This window comes from Streptopelia decaocto, assembly GCF_964273445.1.
Source record: "Streptopelia decaocto genome assembly, chromosome: 7".
In the NCBI taxonomy this organism is placed as follows: Eukaryota; Metazoa; Chordata; class Aves; order Columbiformes; family Columbidae; genus Streptopelia; species Streptopelia decaocto.
This window is the reverse complement of record NC_138661.1, coordinates 2,354,723-2,371,016: the sequence shown is the minus strand read 5'-3', so window position 1 is coordinate 2,371,016 and position 16,294 is coordinate 2,354,723. Positions and strand designations below refer to the sequence as shown.

The 16,294-nt window shown below is 53.3% G+C and overlaps 2 protein-coding genes across 2 annotated transcripts; one reads left to right on the top strand and one right to left on the bottom strand.

The window, feature by feature from the left end:
* Window positions 1-214: 214 nt before the first annotated feature.
* On the top strand, window positions 215-12,234 carry DNAAF2 (dynein axonemal assembly factor 2; the record flags this gene model as incomplete). The annotated part of the gene is made up of 3 exons (XM_082059126.1): window positions 215-2,170; window positions 8,757-8,903; window positions 10,532-12,234. 3 exons carry the CDS (start codon window positions 215-217, stop codon window positions 11,006-11,008), a joined length of 2,580 nt encoding a protein of 859 aa, XP_081915252.1. The 3' UTR covers window positions 11,009-12,234.
* A 634-nt stretch (window positions 12,235-12,868) lies between these two features.
* On the bottom strand, window positions 12,869-14,751 carry MGAT2 (alpha-1,6-mannosyl-glycoprotein 2-beta-N-acetylglucosaminyltransferase). Its single transcript, XM_082058116.1, has one exon. It carries the CDS (start codon window positions 14,671-14,673, stop codon window positions 13,348-13,350), a length of 1,326 nt encoding a protein of 441 aa, XP_081914242.1. The 5' UTR covers window positions 14,674-14,751; the 3' UTR covers window positions 12,869-13,347.
* Between the last annotated feature and the right edge of the window lie 1,543 nt (window positions 14,752-16,294).

The window sequence follows — 16,294 nt, the reverse complement described above, 5'->3', positions numbered from 1 at the left end:
CTGTGTAACCTCATCTGGGTGTTCCTGCTCCATGGGGGGATTGCACTGGATGAGCTTTCCAGGTCCCTTCCAGCCCCTGACACTCTGGGGTTCTGTGACCCGCGGTCCGCCGCCGCCATCTTGTTTACTATCACCATAGCAACGAGCGCGGCGGCGCGGGAGCCGCCATCTTGTTTGGCGTCTCCACAGCAACGAGCGCGGCCGGGCCGGAGCCATGGCGGGCCCGGGGCGGCTGGAGGAGCTGGAGCTCAGCGCCGAGGAGGCCGAGCGGCTCCAACGCGCCTTCCGCGACGAAAAGTTCCGTGCGCTGTTCGCCGAGTACGCGGCGGAGCTCACCGACCCGGAGCAGCGGCGGCTGTACGAGGAGGAGGTGGCGGCGCTGGAGCGGGAGCGCGGTGTGGAGGTTCGCTTCGTCCACCCCACCCCGGGCTACGTGCTCCGCACCAGCCAGGCCGGCTCCCGCCGCTGCTACCTCAACATCTGCAGCAACCCGCACATCGGGGAGCCGCGGGCGCGCCCGGAGCCCGGCGGCCACCGCTGGTCGCTGCCCTACAGCCTGGCGCCGGGCCGCGAGGAGCTGGGCCGCGGCGGCCACCGCCGCCTGCTCTACGACGTGGTTTTCCACCCGGCCGCCCTCCGCCTGGCCGCCCGCAGCAACCGGTTCCGCCGCCTGCTCAGCGACACGGCGCTGGAGGCCGTGGAGCGGCACTGCTCCGTGCAGCTGGACCGCGCCAACGCCGCCGTGCTCCGCCGCGCCACCTACAAGGGCGTCCCGCAGGCGCCCGTCATCCGCACCCCGCTGCCCGGCGGCGCCCCCGCCCCGCCCGCCGACCGGGACTCCCCGCTGCCGCCCTTCCCGCCCCCGCCGCCTCCCGCCGCCCGGGATTCCCCGCCGCCTCCCGCCGCCCGCGACTCCCCGCTGCCGCCCGCCGGCCCCACCACGCCGCGCTGGAGCATCCGCCACCGCTCGTACGTGGAGCTGCAGGACTATCGCTGCTCCCGCGACTCGGCGCCCAGCCCGGTGCCGCGGGAGCTGGTGGTGACGGTGGAGCTGCCGCTGCTGCGCTGCGCGGCGCAGGCCGAGCTGGAGATCCGCGGCCGGGAGCTGCGGCTCGACTCGCAGCGTCCCGCCTACCGCCTGCGCCTCCGCCTCCCCTACGACGTGGACGAGAGCGGCGGGCGCGCCGCCTTCAACAAGGCCCAGCGGCAGCTGCAGGTCACGCTGCCCGTGCTGCAGCGGCCCGGCCCGCGGGAGCACACGGGAACGGGCGGGGAGCGGCCGGAGGAGCCCGGGGCGGAGGGTCCGGCCGAGCCCGGCGCTGAGGATCCCGCTGAGACCGGTGCGGGCGGTCCCGCCGAGCCCGGGGCGGAGGGTCCGACCGAGCCCGGTGCCGAGGATCCCGCCGAGCCCGGCGCTGAGGATCCCGCCGAGCCCGGTGCGGAGGGTCCGACCGAGCCCGGCGCTGAGGATCCCGCCGAGACCGGTGCGGACCGTCCCGCCGAGCCCGGGGCGGAGGATCCCGCCGAGCCCCGTGCGGACGGTCCCGCCGAGCCCGGGGCGGAGGGTCCGACCGAGCCCGGTGCCGAGGATCCCGCCGAGCCCTGGGCGGAGGAACCCGTCGGTCCCGGTGCGGAGGGCCCGGCCGAGCCCGGGCCGGCTGAGCCGGGCTGCGCGGCGGCTCCTCCCCCGGTTCCCGCCGAGCCGTCCCCACGCCGCTCCGGCGCCGCTTCCCCCGCTCCGAGCGCCAGCCCCGAGCCGGCCATGCCCAGCGGGGCCGCCCCTCCGTCCCCTCCCGAGAGCCCGGCCACCCGGGGCAGCCCCGGCGAGGTGACTGTTGGCCGGGGCTCCAGCAGCCCCGGGGCCGCCGTGTGCCCGCCGTTCCAGTGCCGGCAGGACGAGGCGTCGCTCACCGTGCTCCTCCATGTGCCCGGCATCCAGCCCCACAGCCTCAGCGGGGACGTGGGCACCAACCACTACAGCCTGCGCTTCTCCACTGACACCGGCACCTTCACCCTGTTCCTACAGTTCCCTCCCGCCAACAGGCTGCTGTCCCCCGAGACCTGCGTGAGCATGTCTGCCCACAACGCGGCCATTGCGCTGGCCAAGGCCCCTGGCAGCGCCGGGCCCTGGGAGAAGTTCTGCTTCGGCCTCGACGCCTCCGCTCTGCAGGTAAACGGCTTGGAAACGGCTCCCCGGCTTGTGCTGCTGGGATCCCTGCGCGAGTGGTGGCTCAGGGAGGTGTCAGGTTATCGGTCTGAGTTTGGAAGGAGTTGGTAGTGATGGAAACCGCTTCCCCAAGGGGAAGGTGAATGACATGATTAGCGCTGGTCTCACAGGAGCATCACAGAGCTGACGCCTTCATTGTAGAATCGTTTCAGTTGGAAGAGACCCTCAGGGTCATCGAGTCCAACCATAACCCAACTCTAGCACTAGACTGTGTCCCTAAGAACCTCGTCTAAATGCCTTTTAAACCCCTCCAGGGATGGTGACTGCAGCACTGCCCTGGGCAGCCTGTTCCAATCCTGACAATCCTTTCTGGGAAGAAATTGTTCCTGATATCCAATCTAAACCTTCCCTGGTGTAACTTGAGGCCATTTCCTCTTGGCCCATCATTTGCTACTTGGGAGAAAAGACCAACACTCCCCTGGCTCCAACCTCCTTTCAGGTAGTTGCAGAGAGCGAGAGGGTCTCTTAGCAGCCTTTAGGACCATGTAAATCGCTCATTCACATGAAGAAAGGAGATGTTTATAACACACCAGAGTACACACGTGTGTGCAGTGTCAGGTAGTGCAGACGTGTGCGTGGCGTGTTGCTGTGGCTGGATTTGAGGGCAGAATTCCCACGTAGAGCTGGAGGAACACCCGATAGTTCAGCCAGCAAACAGCAGCTCTGAACTGCTGCCTGTTGCCATTTTGCTGGGCTAGTTCTTCATCTTTGTGCTGGTCTGAATATTCTAGTTGAGAGGTTTTATTATTTTATGGGCCTTTGGGCAGTGATGTTCCCTGGGTGGCACATCTGATTGCTACCGGTGTCCCCGCAAAGGGACACTCACCTTGTGGCGCTCTTGCTGTCAAGAAATACACACATTTTGTGGAGAAATACATTTAAGCTTAGAGTTTCAAACAGCCAAACATGAGCAGGGATTAAGGCTGCACAATTCTCATGTAACCTTCCAGCCCTGTGGTTTTGAGTCTTTATTTTAGAATAAACCCCTTTGCAGATTGGGTGACCATGGGAGCGCAAGTCCAAAGAACTGGCAGGCTCACAGTATTTCCACTGGGACGGCGGCTTGGAGCATCTTAATTACTCCGTCCCCACAATTAGCAAACGCTGCATGATTCTGAAAGATATTTATGCAATTAGTGGATGTGCAGCCGAATCGTCACGTTTTTTTTCCCATTGAGCAGGCTGCTTACCTTTCCTGCGATAGTTTTGGGTAAGTACCAAAGATGATGAATCTATTGAGAACCGCCTACATTGAACTGTTTCCAGGGTATTTCCTTCGCTTGTTCTGGATCGTGAGCCTGCAAGTCTCTGCAAATAGGACCACAAAATATCTGGTGTTATTGTTAATTGGTGTGATCAAATACCGGTACAGATGTGACATCAAATAATGTGACATCGTGCAAACTGCTGCCTGTTTTCTATATGGGTACAGAAGCATTTATCTGCTTTTTCTGGTAGTCTGAACAGAATAGGAATCTCTTTCATCATGCGCTGTGGCGGGTGTGTGCATTTGCTGCTTATTTTATGGTTTGCAGGCCTAAATGCAGATTTTAACCATAGAATCATGGAATGTGGAATAGGAAACAACAGCTTTCTGTGACTCTGTGTGGGGATATAGCTGAAAATTCCATTTGGGAACAGGAAATTCTGCTGCAGTATCTTTCATACTGTGATGGATGGACGTTTCCACACACTTTGATCTCTGTGATGACTGAAAGTGTTTGGTATGTGCCTTCATTATCATGATTGAGGGAACATCTTTTGATTGAAAGTCGTTAAAGGCCATCCAGTAATGAGTTTGGTTAATATTACCGTTTTGTGAGTTAAAAACAGTCTTTGAATGTGCTGAATTTATTCCATATTGCAAAATCTTTTGGGTGGGGTAGGAGGATGAGGAGCAGACTGGGCATTAGTCATAGGCCTCCCAGCCATTCATTCACATATTTTTCTGTTTGCTGCGTTCACTCGGGGTGAAGTGAGAAAAATTAATGTTTAATTAGAGCTGCTGTTGTGTGCTGCCTTGTGTCCATTAACTATTTCCTTGTGGTGGCTTCTCTTGATTTCTTCCACTTCCCTGCTGGTGTTTTCCCGCTTTGGGTCTCATTCTGTACATCAGAGCTACGGTTCCAGCTCTGAGAGCTGCAAGAAGTTCCATCTGGAGTGTTTTAGGAATCACTTTGGGGAGCTGCGATGGTCCCGTTACCGCACCGGCCTCTTGTCTGCTTGGAAATGGGTCTGATACCGGTATTGGCAGAAGAATGAGTCGGCTTGTCCTTAGGAAACCATCCTTGAAACACAATTTCAAGGGCTGGTTTTCCTTTTGTCGAGTCAGATGCATTTGAATCCCTGTGCCGAGAGATGATCTATTTAGAGCTCAGTTTCCATAGATGCTGAGCAGCCTGAATTCCCACCCCAGCAAGCGCTTATTTTCAGCGAGTCTCTCCAGCGCGACTTTAACCGTGTCATCGCAAGGGTTCCTTTGTCTGGGAGCTCTCGATGTTGCTTTGATTTTACCGCTTTCCCATACGATAGCCGGCTCTTTGCTGACTCTCAGCCTTAACTTAGCAGCGGCTGCAGCCATCGCTTCTCTTTCCTATGAGTAGTTTTGCTCCTTGGCTAAACCATAGCGTGCACAGATTTGTTACGCTGACCAGAAAATCTATAAAAATAAAGATCCCGTAACTTCGGACTTTGTGGGCCGGGGTCACATATTTCAAGGATTTTAAAATTACCTGTTTCGCTGCACCAGAGGCCACACAACGCTGACTTTTCTGCCTCGAAGGACCAGCTGTGAGCTGCTCCCTTACTTGGTTCATCCACTAACGCCTGAGACATTATTCATTCCATTTGTTTAAATCCTGGGAGCTCAGGCCCGGGAAACTCCCGCATCAGAGAATTCCCCTTCGTTTGGACACAACACAGCCTGGGGAGTCAATGATGAAAATAGAGCGGCTGTGAGTGAAATAATCATCAATAAAATTTGTAAGCCTGCCAGGCAAGGTTTCCAAGAACAGCGTGTCCCAGAGTGTCCTGGGTATGGCAGAGCTGGGGAATTGCTGAAATCACGGCTTTGTAAAGCGGCGTCTTTTAGTGTTTGATCTCCTGGGGCTAAATGCTCCCTTCTTAACAGAAATAAACCCCGGGTTCCTGGTGGGTGCATTGGAACCGCTGAGACTTGGAGCCTCGGTTGTACCGGCATGTAAAACGTTTGGGGGGTAATGAATTCTGCCGGCTGTTTGGGGTCACGCGTGCTCGTTTTCGTGTCATTTAGAGGAAAGGTTGGCTGGAGTAATAATTCCCTTTCATGCGGCTCCACACCCTTCCTGCCCTTCTCAGCGGACTGGATGATGTTTTTCGCTCTCCGGGGTTGCTGGGTTGCCCATCCCTTTTGTATTATAACAAAACCCCATGTTCTGTCATGGAGAATATTGAGATTTAAAAACATAACCCCTTCCAGAGAACAGCAGGGAGCAATGTTTGCTTTACTATGCATTGAGATGATGCTTTTTTTAACATTTACATTATACTAAACATTCCTGGTTGGTTCATGGTTTGAGCTCAGCCTGAGTTTGTGAGGATCGCTTAACAGAGGGAGTTTTAGTTGTCTTTACAACAGGGGCTGGCGGGCTTTGTAATTAATCCCCTCATTCATTATCTCATTGAATATTTGGCGTGTATGTGCTGTCCGGTCTGTCTTGAGAAGGCAGGGTTACAATTTTCAACTTCCAAGCTACTATAAAGAGTTAATATCGTAGTTAGGGGTCACTGTGCCAGAAATGAGGACCGTTGTGCTTCATCCTACAGCAGTTTATTTTTGGTCCTGTTAATTCTGTGCTCAGGACTCTTGGCGAGTTTTTTGGGAGGTCAGAAGAGGACAGAAAAGGAGAACACAACAAACTTATTGTCTGATATTTTTTTTTGGAGTAATCTCTTTCCCAAACTACTTTAAGAAATGTAATTAGTTTGCTTCTGCTATACAACAAACTGATTTCTGAATAGCCTTTGACTGGTAGATGCGTTATGGGAATAACGTACTTAAAAAACCAGTTATGTCAGGAAACATTATTAAGCTCATGAAAGCTTCTCTTGAGCTGTTTAATCTTTGCAGTCATGAAAACCTTATAAAAGCTTTCACCCCCAGTACGGGTACAGTACAAATAACTCTGGATGGTAACTATGTGTAAAGTGATAGAGGACAAACTATTAATATTTGAGCGTCAAGGGCATCGTGGGGACAGGAACCACAGAATCCCAGAATGTCAGGGTTTGAAGGGCCCTGGAAAGCTCATCCAGTGCAATCCCCCCATGGAGCAGGAACACCCAGATGAGGTTACACAGGAAGGTGTCCAGGCGGGTTGGAATGTCTGCAGAGAAGGAGACTCCACAACCCCCTGGGCAGCCTGGGCCAGGCTCTGCCACCCTCACCAGGAACAAGTTTCTTCTTGTATTTAAGTGGAACCTCTTGTGTTCCAGTTTGAACCCATTGCCCCTTGTCCTGTCACTGGTTGTCACCGAGAAGAGCCTGGCTCCATCCTCCTGACACTCCCCCTTTCCATATTGATCCCATGAATGAGTCCCCCCTCAGTGTCCTCTTGTCCAGCTCCAGAGCCCCAGCTCCCTCAGCCTTTCCTCACACGGGAGATGCTCCACTCCCTCCAGCATCTTGGTGGCTGCGCTGGACTCTCTGCAGCAGTTCCCTGTCCTGCTGGAACTGAGGGGCCACAACTGGACACAAGATTCCAGGTGTGGTCTCCCCAGGGCAGAGCAGAGGGGCAGGAGAACCTCTCTGACCTACTGACCACCCCCTTCTAACCCACCCCAGGTCCCATTGGCTTCCTGGCCACAAGGGCCCAGTGCTGGCTCATGGTCACCCTGCTGTCCCCAGGACCCCCAGGTCCCTTTCCCCTACACTGCTCTCCAACAGGTTGTTCCCCAACCAAAGTCATTCCTGCTACCGTTTGTGTTCATTTGCTCTCAGTTCAGTCACAGGGAAAAACCAATGCAGACCAAACAGCAGATGACAGTATGTGTGGGGAAAAACAAATTTACTTCTAAGTTGCTAAGAGAGTATCATAAATACCAGAAAATAGTCTGTTTGAACGGAAGGATTATTTCCCAGGGTCACTGCAATCATCTGCAGATGCTTGTCCTTTGCTGCTCTTCCAAGCCAGGGCAAACAGGCTTTAAAATAAATTCCTGAATCGTGTTTTTGCCAAGGTCTGTGCTTTGATAACATCTGCAGCAACATAAACGCCTCGGTGTCTACTCGCGGTGAATGCAAAGGCTGAGTTACAGCGGCTGGCTGGGCAGGCTCACGATAATCATTATATTGATAACGAACAGCGCCGCTTGTGCGGTACCGTGATTTATGGCAGCCCACTGGGTAGCGCGGCGCTGAAATTTTAAATGCTTGCTTGAAATGTAAGTGTAGGACTCTGGGAATGCGGCGTTGGCGTGAAACCTGGTCTGATTGGTTTGTAATAATTAGTCAAAACGATGGGAACATCATGGCGAGCGGTTGCTTTGTATCCTCCTGTAAAATATCCTCCGGTCACTTCAGACAAAGTGATCTAAGGATGCGATTTGCAATGTTTAGACCTAACAGAAAGCTTTAGGACGACGGTTACATTCCGTCCCTCGCCCAGCGGCATCTGGCCGTGCATGAGGCCACATCCCCAGGGCCCAAAATATGCAGAGTTGCCTTTTTGCTTCTCAATCCACCAGACGTCAGTGAGAACTGAATTTTGCTTCTATTGGGATGGCAAGAGGGTAGAACCGGACCGAGAAATTCAGGAGTGTGACTTAAAGTAGAAGGTTTGCAACTTTTCCCTGCTATGTCCCATTAAACAGTTAATTGTTAATCTAGAAAAGTAATTTGTGAACATCATAGTCCTCTAGGTTGGAGCATTTTTATTGTGCCAGCGTCTGTCCTTTCGCACAGTGGATGATTGAGGAAGAATACGAGGGCAGGGCAAGCTCTGTAATTCTTATGAAACAGCCCCTCCAGGATGATATCTTTTAGGACCTTTAATTACCTGTGACTGATTTAAATCTTTCAACCTGTAGCAACATGTTTCGCGGCGTTTGTGAAACTGCTTATTAACAGCCTCAAAACACGTCCGGTCTTTAACCCGGACACCTCTCTGCTGCTTCCAACGGGGGTTTACGCTTCTCTCAGTGGATGTGACGTGGATATTGTCTTGTGTGCTTTGTAGCTTTTGCTTTACAAAGCCTGATCTTTGAGGGTTCAAAGATCCTGCGGTGGCAGCGCAAGGAGACACTGAACTGTTGGTGCAAATCATTCCTCGGGGGGAGTCAAAGTCTATACATGAGTCACGTAGCAAAAGAGAGAAAATCCATTTATCTATGTGCAATGCAGGTCTGTGCTTCAAATTGAAATCGCCTAAAATCGAGGCGCGAGCGTGGTGTGAAACTTGTGTTGCGAATCAGTGACCTAGCTTTGTGGTGAGTTTCGTGCTCCCTGAAGTAAAGCACAAAAAGAACATAACCTGCTCTTTCTCTTCTCCAGGAAAGACTGTTTGTCAGTGAGGAAAACGTTGATGGATTCCTAGGCAGGGTTTCCTGCCCTTCCTCTCGCTCCCAATCAGCGCTGGAAAGTCAGCCGTTAATTGAAGTGCTCCACGTTGCTGAGGACAGAATGCAGATGAGGCTGCAGGTGAGGATCTCCCTGGCGCTCGTATGAACTGCCGGCTGATTGATGTTCTCCAGCCAGATCGTATCAAATCCGACCAAAACACCTTTGTTCCTGTTTTGTCTTGATACAACAGGGAAAGCGGTGGAGTGGGGGGGTATTTGCACGTCTAAATGTCAGTTTTTAGAAACGTAAGTTCACGTTTGTGCCATTTAACGTGGGACTGAAACCTCCTGTATGTTGTTGGGAAGATGGAGAAGTGCGATATGTTAAAGGTGGTGCTTCCTCCGTGCAGGAATACGGCATGGCATGGTATTAAAAGTGAAAAACAGAGTAAATAACTACCTAGTATCCCTCATTCAGCCCCCAAGTGCCTTCAGGTCAGAGCTGGTGACCACGTGCTGCAAAACCATGGCAGATGTCATCAGAACAAAACCAGAATAAAGAACTGAGACGTCTCTGACCTTCAAATACTCAAAAGTTTGGCTTTGTGTATGGTTAAATCGCACCGTCTTTTGCACAAACGCTTCTCCAGGTCCAGAGTGAACTGACCCAGAGGGATCTGGGGGATTTTGGGTGCTGGGAGTGGGAATTGGAAAGGGATCCCAGGCCGGCTGTGTCCGAGGGCTGGCACAGGTTACAGTGCAAAACGTTAGTTTTGTAAAGAGGATTTCTCGGTAGACACCGCATTAGAAATTCATTTAAAACTGTTCTTAAAGGAAGATAACACACCGGGACAATGAGGTTACTTGTGTGGCCCTAAACTGAGACTGTACATACAGTAAATGTGTAGGGGGCTCCTTGGAAAGCAAGTTGAGGCGAAACAGCGACTTGTGCAACTGTGCTGGAGTTCACCCTGAAGACACCAGCATTGCTTAACTCGTGTCGCTGGTGTGGATTGTATGTAAAAATGTAACATTTGGTTGTCGGAGAGCAAACGTGGATGTTCTGGTACCTGAGAAAGGGAGGCTGAGATGTCTTAGCTCACTTGCACATTCATGTGGGAGGATCTCCCAGTGCTGAGGAGGGTTTACCGGTGTTTCTGTTGGTTCTGGCTGGAGGGAGCGGTGGTTTTGGGGTCAGAGGGGTTGGGGGTGTGAGAGCAGCTCAGCCTTTGGATCCATGAACCCAGCTGAGATGCCCCCCCGATCCTGACCATCCACTGCCAGGGACGCACGAGTTACCCGCTGGTTCTTGCTAAAACTAACAGTAAATTGGGAAAGTGCTCTTTAGACAGCACCGGGTCTCACCGTTCATCCCGAGTCAAACCGCAAGTCCTGCATTAGCTCCCTTAGGCCGAGTGAAGAGCACAGCTTGCTCCCCAGTTTCGCACACGACAGGGCGGTGATTTCCGTAACCGCGAGGTTAAAACACATTCATTGCAAGGAGAGTTCAGATCCCTGGGCCGATTTTGTTCCAGCAAACAGCCTGGGCGCGGCGACTCCCGCTGTTAATCGCGACCGAGGTCGGCGCCGTTTCCTATGGCACAGGAAACCTCGGGAGCCAAAGGGGGTCAGGAAAACCTCAGCACGGCACTGACTCAGCTTTTGGGGGTGGCTGTGGGAGGAACAAGCACCTCGGCCGGACTTTCCGGCAGTTCTGCGTGTCCAGCCCGTTTCAGCTGTAAAACAAAGCGTTTCTTTTCTCGACAGCCGCAGGAAGCAGCGTGTTCTGGACAGGGTGCGAAACAAGAACAACTCAGCAGCTCAGGAGGGGATCTCGCTGGAAAGACAAACGGTGACAACCCGCAAGCAAACGCAGAAACAAACCGTCCGGCGGCTGACGCAGACAAAGGAGAACGCGCTACAGAACCCAGCAGAACTTCCACATCTCCCACAACAGCTGAAACAATAGGAAAAGTGGGTTGTAGTTCACAGCATTGTTTGCAGCCTGAACCTCCTGACACCAGTTCAGCGGTTCCCGGAGAACGTGGGAGAAAGGAAGCGGATTTGGAAGGTGCTGCCGCAGAATCAGAGCAGGCAGGAGGGGACGGGGCTGGGGACGGGGATGGGGACAGGGGGGTCCTGCGGGAGCTGAACCCGCGGGACGGGAGCACGAGGGTCCTCGGGGATCACACCACGCGCTGCCCGCTCGCCTTCCAGAACCCGCTGCTCTATGAATTAGACTAGTTTGAATTCTTTTAGGCTTTCCTTCTGTTGTTTGATTCTCACTGCGACTTCCACACACTGGTTTGTGACTTCAGGGCTAAGAGCAGAACACGGGTTCCCACCGAAATTTTTGTTTACAGAGTCCTTACGTTGTTAATAATTTTTGAAGTTAATAGCTCAGAGTTTTCTAATTTATGTATAGGCTGAAATAGTTTTACTTACAAGGAAGATGCAGTTGAAGGTGAATTTGAGCACCTGGAAGAAAACGCATCGTTATTGTTTACATGAATTTCTTAGTCTCTTGCTACATGACAGGGAGGTTTTGTATTTATCCGTCTTCTAATGGCTCCCTGGGGAATTGCTGTTTAGCCCACCTAGAAATGAGCAGTATTCATCATTTCTCAAACCCTTCATTTTGTGATAACTGCAGGATTAGACTCGCACTGATTTTTAGCAATCAAATGAAATTTCTAATTACATGGAGAAGTTCTAATTAGTCTCCCAGAAATAATCAGCATTTATACCGTGTGTTCCGTCCTAGTACATCCCCTCAGAACACGGCACCCAAACATACCCCAGTCTGTCAACCGAACAAATTCAATTGCACCATGGAAACATCCTCTCTTGTTACATGACTGCTATAAGTATTTAGAATTTGTAAAACGGACTCACTTGATCCAGATTAAATGTACTTGTCAAAACCAGTTTCCCCCATGAGCTCGGACATGCTGTTGCTGGGTCGTCTCTAAAGTGCGATAACCAAAAGAACATACCTAATAATAAACAGCTTTCGGTTCCCTTTCTGCTTTTGAAATGACTTTTGTTTGCTTTTGAGTTGAAGAAGAGGAATGAGCTTTAGAACAAAGTTAAACGTGGCTTGTTTCACAGCTGCTCTGGAATTACGTTGCCACGTTAAACACGGGGTGCGTGGCGTAAGCCGTAATTTTGGAAGTTCAGCTGCCAAAAGCATCTGCCCGACCCAGGAGGAGCACGGGGGGGGTTTTGGGTGCAGTTGAACCCGTTGGGCTCTGCCGGGGGCTCCTCGTGGGCACAGACCTGGTGAAACTCGGCAAACGGAGCAAGCGGCAAAGCTGGTTCAGTTCAGGTACCCTGGGGAATAAACAGCATCTTATCGCGGTCAAAATAAACCTGCGTACGGCTTGGAGTGTTTCACAAATCTCAGCTCTCTCTCGGATTAATATTTAACTGCTATATTCACAACCCATAAAGCAGGTGACAAACGGAAACCCTTGCGACGCACCCCCCGCCCCGTTCTTAAGCGTTGCAGCCAGAGTCCTCAGAGCACCGACCCCATTTTCTCTAATTAAAATAATGCCTTTTTTCCCCCCCCCCCTCCAAATCTCAGCACAAACGCCACCTCTTAATATTGCACATCTGTCATCTGAGCGCAGCGTTTTCTTTCTCTAACATACTTCGTTCTACGAAAAGCTTCTCATGCGTTACTGCTGCCAGTTGTGCTTCAAAGTGACGTGCAACTGATGTGTCGTACCCTTAGACTTAATTTGATGCTAATTAACGACTCCGCTCTCTCCCGTTTGCGGGTTCAGCTCCAGTTCAGCCCGTTCCCGTTACACGGTGGTTTTTTACTGGTCACTTTACACAGCTGAGGAATTTGAAAGCGAAACTTTTTTATTTGGATCCAAACAAAAGAGGCGCCGTGCAGGCATTTCTTAACTCTATTCTGCCCCCAATTAGTATCATTAAAAACGTAATGAAGTTAAATGCACGCTAAGGGGTGATGGCAGGTGTTCAGTCCTCTGGATTAAAGACAAAATACACATCCCGCCCCCCAGGTCCCGACTTTCTCTGGAGCAACACAAGGTGACATCATCTTTACATGAGAATCAAGAACTTCTCTGGTATTACAAAACAACGGAATTTTATTTTGGCAGAACTAAAAAAAAAAAAATCGTATATATATCTACATTGCAGTAAAAACAATGATTCTTTTTCTTTCCTTCATATCAACGCATCGCAACCAAACCGGGACACCGTTCTCCGGCATGAGGTGGCGCCGGGAGGCGCCGGAGCCCGGGAGGGCTCGGTCCCCGATGGGGGCAACACCCCCCACCAGAAAAAATGCACTTAGATCCCAGTTTTCTCCTCCTCCCGCTTCGTGCAGGGGCTGCGACGCTGCTCCGAGCGCTCCGGCAGCGGCAAGGAACCCGTTTCCAGAACGTGGTTGCCGAACACCACAGATTACTACTTCGGGACACCTTTTACGAGAATGTTTATTCATATTAAAGCAGAAACCAACTCATAAATGCTCTTTATACACGTGTGTGCCTGTAAAAGGCGGTACGGAACAACTCAAAAAGAAAAAGGCTGCAGAGTGATCCTCACTGAAGTCTGCGGTAACTTTTACAGAGTTCGTGGTCCCTAATATCTCCCCACCCTCCGTTTTTGACGTGAGGGGACAGGGGTGCCATGGAGTACCTCTTACTGACACTCATGGTTTCGGGAAACAGGTACTGTTGGTTGCTGTTCAAGAGAGAGTCGATTTTGGCACTCTGGGTGGCCGGCCGGCAGGTTTTCTTGTGGTGCATGCCGCAGTCCCCCGTGTGAAAAACCCTGGGGATTTCGGGAACCAGCACTTTCCAGAACTTTGGAAGACAAGAGACAGTCAAGTGCTGCAGAGTCCAGTCCCAGTTGTAATCATCGTAGGTGCAGAAGGCGTCCGTGCACTCGATGAGCTTCTGGTAGGTGTCTCTGCCGAAGGCCATGCCCATGTTGTGCTCGGTGGACTTCCACGTCTTCATCTCCACCTTGTCGGCGCGGCCGGCGAAGCCGCCGCGGACCGGGCTGTAGGTGCCCAAGGACACGACCTGGCAGTCGGGGCAGTCGCGCTCGCGCAGGGCCCAGAGCTTCTTGAGGACGTGGTAGAAGTCGGGCGCCAGGTAGTGATCCTCCTCCAGGAACAGGACGGGCCCCGCGTGCTCCCGCAGCGCCCGCACGCGCTCCCACACGAAGTGCAGCTTCCACCACCAGTGGTGCTTGGTCTGCGAGAAGCGCGCTTCGCGGTAGTGCCCGAACGAGTCGGGGAACTCGGCGTTGATGCAGCCCAGGCGCAGCGCGGCCGCCTTGCCCACGTCGCGGGGGCAGTCGCGGGGGTCGTGGCCCGGGAACTCGCGGGGGTAGAGCTGGATGCTGAACGGGAAGAAGATCTGCAGCACCGGGCAGAAATCCACGGCGGCCGCCAGCCGGTTCAGCTCCTCGCTCCACAGGTCGTGGCTCAGCACCAGCAGCACGTTCTCCACTCCCGCCGCCCGCCGCAGCGACTCCAGCAGCAGCCGCAGGTGCTCGGCCCGGTCGTGCACTTGCACCACCAGCACCGCGTCGGCGGCGGGGCCGGCGCGCCCCGGGAAGCGCCCGGCGTTCCGCACCGGCTGGTCGAAGTTGAGGCGGTACACGAGCGAGCGGTAACTCAGCGTCCCGTTCTCCGTGAGAAGCGGCAGCGCCGGCGATGCGGCCGAGGCGTTCGCGGCGGGGCGGCGCGGCGGCGCTTCGCTGACCCGCGGCGGCTCCCCGGTGCTCCCGGGACCGCCCCGCTGCTGCTGCTGCTGCCGCCTCCGCCCGCCGCCGCCGCTTCCCCACAAGGCCAGCGCGCAAACCGCCAGCGCCAGCGCCAGCACCAACACCTTCCGCTTGTAGATCCGCAGCCGCATCCTTCCCGGCGGCGGCGGCCGCCGCTCCCGCCGCTCCCGCCGCCGCCGCCGCGACTGCGCCCACCGGCAGCGCGCGCGCCGCCGCCGCCCCACGCGCACACGTCGCCGCGCGCCATTGGGCGCCGCTGGCACCGCCCCCGCCGCTCGATTGGCCGCCGTGGCCGTCACTCAGCGCCGCTTCCGCCGGGGGGGGCCCGGCAGGCGCTGCCGCCATTAGCGGGGCGGCTGAGGAGGAGCGGGAGCGGGTCCGCCGGCGTGCGGCGGGAGCGACGCGCGATGAGAGCAAATAATCCCCGATTTGCGAGAGTAAAGCCCCAAATCATCCCAGAAGTGCGAGAATAAGAGAAGAAAATAATTCCGGGGTTGGGAGAATCGCATGAAATCGTTCTAGATTGGAAAGAATGAGGTGATAAAATCGTTCTGGCACTGCGTGAAGATCATAAAATAATTTTGGGAGTGCAAGAGTGAGAAAATCATCCTAGATTTGCAAGAATAACAACTCTAGGATTGCAAGAACATGATGAGGGAATAATTCTGGGCTTGCAACTCCAGAGTTTAAAGCTCATTAAATCATTCTGGAGTGGCAAGAACAAGAAATCCATTCTGGGGCTGCAGGAATAAGGTGAATTAATTCTAGAAACTAGATTTGCAAGAGCAATAATATATATAAGAAGAAATTTATTCTAGAATGGCAAGAAGACAAGAAACCTATAGAATTGCAAGAACAACACATTAAGGAAAAAATCACTCTAGAATGGCAAGTATACAGGAAAATAATTCTAGGATAGCAAGAATAAGGTAATATAATTATAGAATTGCGGTAATAATAACTCAAGAATGTAAGGTAATCATTCTAAATTAGAGTAATAATCTAAAATGAAACGATAATTCTAAAATTAGAAGAATAGTCTCTAGCGATTCCACAATCACAGATAATGGCAGGAATTACTCGTGTAATTGCAGCCGTCGTGTCCCGGCCCCTCAGCACGGACCGGCTGTGACACTGGTCACAACTGTGGTCACAACTGTGGTGACAACTGTGCCACAGCCTGGGGTTCCCAAGGGTCACCCACCCACATCAATACTAATTTGTGTAATTGTAAGTAATTTTTGCCCCAAAATGCAGCTCATGCTGTGCAGAGCCAGACTTAACGTCCCGCAGGGCTGTGGGTGTCCCTGTGGTGGGGTGACGGTGTCCCCATGGCGCACGGTGAGGGTGACACAAAGCTCAGGAGAATCGGGGCGATTAAAGATTTCTCGGGCACAAGATGAACAGAAGGGGCGGGAGCTGGTTTGGACGCATTTTTAGTGACAGTTCATAGAATCACAGGATGGTTTGGGTTGAAGGGCCCTTCCCAGCTCCCCCAGTGCCCCCCCTGCCATGAGCAGGGACATCTTCACCAGCTCAGGTTGCTCAGAGCCCCGTCCAGCCTGGCCTGGGATGTCTCAGGGATGGTTCAGCCACCACCTCTCTGGCCAACCTGGGCCAGGCTCTCACCACCCTCAGGGACAACAATTCCTTCCTCATGTCCAGCCTGAATCTCCCTCCTTTAGTTTAAAACCATCACCCCTTGTCCCATCACAACAGGCCCTGCTCAAAAGCCTGTCCTGAAATGAGATA